The sequence below is a fragment of the Stegastes partitus genome, unplaced genomic scaffold, assembly GCF_000690725.1.
Source record: "Stegastes partitus isolate 25-593 unplaced genomic scaffold, Stegastes_partitus-1.0.2 Scaffold1188, whole genome shotgun sequence".
Lineage (NCBI taxonomy): Eukaryota > Metazoa > Chordata > Actinopteri > Pomacentridae > Stegastes > Stegastes partitus.
Genome location: NW_007578919.1, coordinates 208,863 through 216,662, shown reverse-complemented (window position 1 = coordinate 216,662; position 7,800 = coordinate 208,863). Strand labels below are relative to the sequence as shown.

At 42.7% G+C, this 7,800-nt stretch overlaps 1 protein-coding gene across 1 annotated transcript; it reads right to left on the bottom strand.

Annotated features, from left to right (window-relative positions):
- Nucleotides 1–1,193: 1,193 nt before the first annotated feature.
- On the bottom strand, nucleotides 1,194–7,671 carry nmur1a (neuromedin U receptor 1a). The gene is made up of 2 exons (XM_008297120.1): nucleotides 6,753–7,671; nucleotides 1,194–1,579 (listed from the first exon to the last, which is right to left on the bottom strand). Exons 1-2 carry the CDS (start codon nucleotides 7,669–7,671, stop codon nucleotides 1,194–1,196), a joined length of 1,305 nt encoding a protein of 434 aa, XP_008295342.1.
- Between the last annotated feature and the right edge of the window lie 129 nt (nucleotides 7,672–7,800).

Below are 7,800 nucleotides of genomic sequence, written 5' to 3'. Positions count from 1 at the left end.
ATTTTTTTTTTTGTTGTGTTTTTTTTACACATTGGTGATTTTTCTGATATGTATGTACACAGTTATTTTCATTATGCTGCTACTATTACTCACACAAAGTGTTTCGCTAAGGCCTTGTCATTGTGTTCCACATACTCCTACTCTGCACAACAAACCACGTTTTTAACTTCTTTCTTTCTTACAACAGATTTTGCATTTACTGCTCCAGATAGTTTCAACCACAGATATGCATAATAAAGTCTAGATGACTCGTCCGTGCTGCCGGCCAATGGAATGGCACGGCCACACTGGCGGCCATCTTGGTGCGGTCCACTTGCTCACCCAAACATTGTGTTGTAGTGGTGCATTTACTTTTTAAATAACCATAACTTGCTCAATTTTCTATCGATTTTCAAACAGTTTGGTTTGTTATAAACGTCAGAGGTGTAGTTATAACACTGCACTTATGGATAATTATGTTACACTCTCACAGCCAGCAACAATTAGCATTTTAATTATTTTGAATATGAATTGTAGTTACGTTAATAACGTTTGTAAGAAACCAAACCGTTTGTAAATCCGTCAAGATTTCAGCGAGATAAGAGTATTTACATTTGTGCAGATCACTCCTTCACGTGCCACAGGTTCTGCCAGAGAGCTGCCCCGAATCAAGATGGCTGAAGGGTGATCCCGTTCGAAACGCCGCCTTAAGACATCTAGCCTTTATTGTATAGATCTATGGTTTCAACTTATGACGAGAAGGATTTTTGTAAACTGTATCATTTAAACATACAGAATTTTCCCATATTGAATAAAACGCTTCCAAATAATAGAATAAAACAGTCTGGCACTGGCTGTCGGTCACTCTGGGAAACTGACATTGTAGTGTACATTCACGGATCATATTGTAGCTCATTTAGTTCCGGGATGTTTAAAAAGGTTCATTTTCAGAGTGTGATTTGCTGAGTTGTGGGTTAAGTTTTCAAAAGCAGAATAGACTGCAGTCTGACAGCCTCAGCAGAAGAGTTTTTTCTGCCTTTTTTCTGCAACTCCTCCACTTACGGTGTGTTTTGCTGATGCACCTGTGCCAAGTGGATGTTGATGACAGCTGATGGTTGCACTGACTCAGAATGGGCCAGCATTTCTAAACACAGAGCCATCTTGCCAACAATATGTCCACCTTGACATACCCTTTAGGTATTTTCTTTTTCCTGTTAACATGTAAAACTGGTCTCATCTTTCACCCTCACCTCTCCATCTTCTACCTCGGCTTCGACAACAGCCGCTCCGTTGCTGAGCGGCGCATCACTCAGGGTGCTGCGAAGTGTCACCCGGGTGACACTGAGCGAGTGTTTTCTGGGAGTGATGTGATGCGGCCGGTGGCACATCACTTCCTTGAACATTTCTCGAAAGCGCGTGGACATGAGGTTGTACAGGATCGGGTTCACCGCTGAGCTGAGATAGAAAAACACCCCGGAGATGATGTGCACGTACTCGAAGATTTCCAGGTGATTGTCGGTCCAGTCGCTGATGAAACTCCACATGAGGCGGTCGGTGTGAAACGGCGCCCAGCAGATTCCAAAAACCACGACTAGAACAACTGAAAAACAGTGACAGAGAGGAAGCATGATGAGAGACATGTGGAGAGGAGCTTTAATAGACTGAAGTGATTAATGTTCCCTCTGCTCTCAATTAAATTGCTCCTCTGGGGACTGTGTGCCACTGATGCAGCATGTCAATATTTGTCCTGGACATTTAGCTTTTGATTTAGCTCTGTACACAAGGATTAAATGGATTCATGACTGGAAAAGGCTGATTTTAAAATGTTTTCTTGTACCAGCGGCGCAGGTCACAGTGGTCGTCCTCAGCCTTTTCTCTGAGGACAAGCTTTTTATGAGGGAGTGGTCCTCATGAAGGAGCTTAGCAGTAGGATTAAACAGCCATTATGACATGAAAACATCACCAGATGCCCAACACAGAAGGAGGAGATTGTCACCTCTCCAACTATGATTTAAAAACTAATTGTGCATTCTGCTTGAGTGAAACATTATTTCTGTCTCGCAGAGCTCTTGAATGGATTAACGTGGACAAAATGTACTGAATTTCCAACAGCTTAGTATGTTGCTGCAAGTTTCGTGTCATTTTGCAACAGATTTCAGTTATGTTCAAAAATATATATATATATCTATGAATTGACCTGGCTACAGCTGTGGATTAAAATGTCAAATAAAGTAGCAGTAAGCAGACAGAAATGTGTGTTTCCTTACAACTGTGTGGCAATACTTCAGGTGTTGGACACATTTAAAACTTGCAACCATTAGACCTAAACCAGAAATATGTGAGACGGGATCCTAGTCGAGTTGATCAGTGGCAGAATGCGTAGAACCCCGAACTCGTATTTTTACTGCTGGACTACATGGTTTCAAATCCTCTCACTGAACTTGAAAAATACGTGTTTTTTGTTGCAGTCAGCACGTTTTGCTGTCTGTAGATGATATTGACTTGGATTTAGACTTCATTAACGAGCAATGTTTGCATTTTTATTCTTCTTCATGTAGTATCTTGACAAACACGCAGGTCTGGTCAGGACGAATCTGCGAACAGAACATCTGGAGCGTGAATACAGCAAACATCACCAAGTAAACTGGAACGTCGGTGCTGTCGGCCATGCTGTTGTTGTTGCTAGCAAACACGTTCAGCGAATGTTACTCTCGTAATACGTCACAGCAGGAATCTTGTGAGACTGGAGCGGCCATATTTAGAAGCAGAGCTTCAATCAACCGATTCATAACTCTACAACCGTACATCGACGCTCCACAGTAGATACAGATCGATCCAGAGGCCCGCCGATCGATGTATTCATATCGTTAAAGTTCAAATCGACTTCCGGTTTGTATCAGTGAATCTTTACATCCTTAGTTAATATTATAACATGACTTTTACACATAAAATTTGCTCAATATACTCAGGGATCTGTTTACCTTCCCTATTTATTTAATCAATGAACAGCTGTTAGTTCAAAAGTTACACCGATTAGCCACAACAATAAAACCATCCAAATTTGTTCCAGAGGCAGCGAATTAAGCACGTCATTCCAGCATCCTTCTCCTCAGTAACACTTTCCAGTTCCTCTTGGGAGATCCCATCGTGTTCCAAGGCCAAATGAGTAACGTAATCCCTGTAGGAGTTCTGGGTCCACTTTGGAGTCTCAACAGGCATCCTAATCAGATGCCCGAACTATCTCAGTTGGCTTCTTTCCACACAAAAGGAGCAGTGACTCCGAGCTCCTCACCTTATCTCATGCTAGGCTTCCACCCTACAGAGGACACTCATTTTGACCACTTGTATCCTCAACCTCATTCTGTTGGTCGCTACCCAGAAGTCATGTCCATAGATGAGAGTTGGAACATAGATGGTCTGGTAAATCGAGAACTTCACCTTCCAACTCAGCTCCCTCTTTACCACAAAAGCCGGATTAAATATTCTCATCTCATACAAAAAATAACACCTGCCTAATATTTTCTATGCGGTGGTGTCTGGCACCAGGATGTTGACAGTGCCTCCTTGCGAGGTGGGTCATCCCTGGATTGTGGCTTGTTCTGGCGAATCCTTCGCACGCTCGATTGGAATGGGAGCCAGAGAGTTTGGAGGTCTCAGGCTCCTTGTTGTGTTCCTCTTGCCATACCTGAGCAGTTTTATGGTGTAGCAGGTGCCTTGAGGACTACCGTTTCCATTGGGTGGGTGCTTGGTCTGGAACAATGTTTAGATTGGCTATACGTCAAAGTGACAGCCACATAAATACCAGGACCTGAGGTTTCCCAGCAAAACAGTGCATTATAACCCAATGATTAATGTCACACACTTCACCCATCAGTGGTTGGACCGTTGTGACTGATCTGTGTACATTTGTACCACCCACTCCTGTCCCATTCCTATTTATGGAACTGTTACTTTGACAGAGACGGTTGAGTAAAAGTGAACGCTACAACACAGTTATGGGTTCCTCTCTGTTTTGGAGGGTCTCTTCAAAGGTCACTACTGTCACCACAGCTTGCTAACGGTCAGTTGCACTAATTCGCTTGTCAAAGTTGGTAGAAATTGAACTCTACATGGAAACTTCCTGACTTTGGGGTAAAATTTTGCCATTTTAATTTCTGCTTAACACCTTAGCACCAGTTATTTCTATTGGTTTGTGCTTATTATTTTTAAGGTTATATTTTATTTACTACTACATGCCCCAGTAGTTCACAGACTTCTTGTATTTAGCTTCCAATGTCCAGAACATTGTTAGTGAGAGCAAGCATTGTGAGCATTCAAATTCATGATTTTTCCACAGGGGCTGACACACAGTCCCTGTTGATCATCAACAGCTAAAGATGTTCCCAGTGCAATCATCAAAAGTAGTCATTGACTTTTCCTTGCTGATAGGATAATACTTGTCTCTACGCTTGTCTGACCTTTAGGTTTCTGGCCTCTGTATTGCTGAAAATCCTCCAGGTATACTGTGGCCTTTTAAATGTAGAAAACCTGCCTCTGAATCTTGACATTTCTTGATGTAATATAACCTAAAATAATAATCATGATGATACTAACCAACGTCTCATAGCGAATGTCTTTCAGGAGAAGTTTGGAGACACACCTGAGAGCGTTCAACTGAACAGTGGTGCTGAAGCAGTGTTCTATACAGAAGGGACAGTATATAAAGGGATGTATGAATCAGTCTTGCAAGGCTATTTATTATTTTCTCCTTTGGGTTGTTTACCATTTACACGTAAGACATTCAGGAGGGCACTTCAACAGAATCGCAACATCTTTGCCCTTGTAACCAGTCATGTGAGACCATGTAAATCAAAGCCAAAGCTTTTCCATCAAGATAAGCTTGAGAATAATGCCGGAACCGACTTCATGCTTAGGTACTATGAAAGACGTTCACCTCTGCATTTGCTTTCACCTTCACCTCTGGAGCACACGTGAGCTTTTGTTAGGCTTATATGGCAGATGGTGGCAAACCCTATAACATGTTGCCTATAGAGGAAAATGTGCAATATTATTTGTACGGTTGGTTTAACTGCTGTCTGATTTAGATTTCCTACTCCTTTATTCCTTAATTATTTAGTATAACAATTTATCTGTAAAATGAAATTAGAAAACCAAGAGACCTATTACAAGTCCCCAGAACCTAACGTGATGTTTTCAAATTATGCAAATATATATATATATACATATGCTGATCATTATTCAAGGATATAAAACAGAAAAGTGACAAAATCTTGCATTTAAAGAAGCTGTAATCAGAGAGTATTTAACATGTACGTTTTATTAATGGACTTAAATTTTAGTTAAGCATCAAAATTGTTCACCATTAACTTTTCCTCTAGTGATACATTAGGTTGTTGTTTATCCCTATTCAGGACTTTTGGGGTCTCTTGGACCCCGGGCCATTTGGTTTAGGTGACAGGTATTGTTGTTTTTTTGTTTGTGTTTGACAATTAAAAAAAATATATATAAATAAAAAGAGGGACATTTGTCATGCATTTGGAATCAAAAATACATCAACTTATCAGAAAATGTATTTAACACAGTATAAAAGTCTGTCATGAATACCAACAAATATTTTGCACATATTCTTTCTTGGGGTCCAATGGACCCCAAAAGACCTTCTATGCATGGCAACATGAAAGTCCTGACTGGGGTTAAACATCTCTTTGCTCTCTGTTTCTTGAGGGAAGCGTAGCATGAGCAATATATGTTATATGTAATATGTTAGCAGAGCAGCAACAGCAGCCTCAGTGCTCTTATCTGTCTCAACACCAAACTACTCACAAGATGCAGACTTAGAGCACATTCATGCCGTCTTCTCCTCCTTTACCACTTTATGCATGTTACCATTTTTAAAATCTACTTCTACCAAACATTTTGGATCTTCCTTATGTGAATTAGCTACACGAATGACAGTGCTCGCCAAAGCAAATGCTCCACCAAAACAAGTTCCTCCTGACATCATTTTGCAGGGGCACCATTGCTGCATCCTGGGCTTAGCTCCCACCAGGAGGACTGTGGTTGTGTGAAACAAATACAAACATTGAAAGTGTTTTTCCTCTAAAGCAGACTGATAACAGGTCTAATCTGCAGTGCTGATCTGCAGGTCTGGCTTTGCGAGACAAACAAAAGATGCATTTCGCCCCAGTAATGAATCGTAGAGCTGAACTGTTTGGAGTGCAATACACAAACAGTACTTGTATTAAAATGGTTTCTGTGTAGACGCTTCTTCTCTTAAAATAAATAGAGCTGATCACTCTGCCAAAGTGGTGAGGCTGCTTTTCCTTTGTTGTCAAGAAGCAAATTCCAAGAAACAGTTCCATGCTGTGAAATGCTTTTGCCATTAAGTGCAATATGACACACACTGGCCCATAAAGAATTAGTGCTCCATACACAGTAGTTGGGGAATAAATGGCATTTGGCAATATGCTTTTTGTGCCTTTATGTGAGGAGGCAGCCGGCTCGGTCAGAGGACGTTCTCAACATGTAAGTTCTCAGCTGACTGTCTTCTACAGCCATAAATTTAACCAGTGGCAAAACACAAGGAGTACTGTACAGGAGCAGCTTCCCTTGTATTACAATTAAAGTTTCTCACCTGATCTCTACAAACTCAGGCCCTAACCCTCTAAGGATCCATTGAGATTGAATCAGAATACACAGCTCCAGATGAGATTGAATGATAAACTGTTACGAAAATTGAAAAAGTCATGGCTTCAACAGATCCTTGTACTTACACAACATTTTGGTGACCTGCCGGCGACGTGCCTTCTGCTGCTGCGTCCGGATGTTACAGAAGCTGTCCTTTCCAAAGTCCGACTTCGCCTCCAGTGCCTGGCGCAGCTTTTCTCGCTTCAGCTGAAGGCCGATGAGCAGGTAGAGGACGGTGATTGTGAGCATGGGCAGAATGAAAAAGAGCAAGGTGGTCACCTGTATGGTCAGGTTGTACATCCAGCGCGGCTTCACCAGCGTGCAGATGGCCGAGTTGGGAATCTCAACGTGTACGTCTCCAGCAGGGCCAGTGGAGTGACTGTGAAGGATGTAGATCCCATGCAGACTGGTGTTGGGCACAGCACACAGCACCGACACACCCCACACCGTGAGGATGACCCGCTTGGCGTGGGTGCGCGTCACAACGTACTTTGCTCGAAGCGGGTGCACTACGGCAATGTAGCGTTCGACGCTGAGCGCCGTCACGTTGAGGATGGACGCCAAGCAGACGGTCTCGAACAAGAAGGTTTTGAAGTAGCAGCCTCCCTTCCCCAGGAGAAACGGGTAGTTTTGCCACAGCTCGTACAGCTCCAACGGCATGCCGAGCAATAGCACCAGCAGGTCCGACACCGCCAAGCTGAACAAGTAGTAGTTTGTCGGCGTCCACATGACCTTGTTGCGCGCGATGACGGTGCACGTCAGCACGTTCCCCACGACGCCGACCAAGAAGATGGCCAGATAGACGAGGCAGACGGGGAGGAACACAGATGATCGACGAGGACCCAGATACTTCTCCAGGTACACTTCCTCTGTCAGACAAGCATCATCCAGTTCAATGTGGCTGCCGTTCATGCCTGAGGTCACATTGTCACACTTTCCTCCGGGAGGACAAAGCCACTCTCCTTTTTCATTAATAAGATCAAAAGAGCAGTTGTAAGCTGACATCCTGCTGGGAACTAGTCAGACTTGTTATCTGGGGGGAAAAAAAAAACATGAGAGAAGAGTTATAAGTTGCTACTGGCAACACTTTACACAAAAAATATGATGAGAGAGAAGGATGACTAAGAATGACAC

Bases quoted from the DNA above. Each gene is read 5' to 3' on its own strand.
- nmur1a (XM_008297120.1), bottom strand. From the start codon at position 7,671: ATGTCAGCTTACAACTGCTCTTTTGATCTTATTAATGAAAAAGGAGAG. The intron at 1,580-6,752 runs GTAAGTACAAGG...ACTGTTTTTCAG, and splicing joins GCAGGTCACCAAAATGTTGT to TTGTTCTAGTCGTGGTTTTT.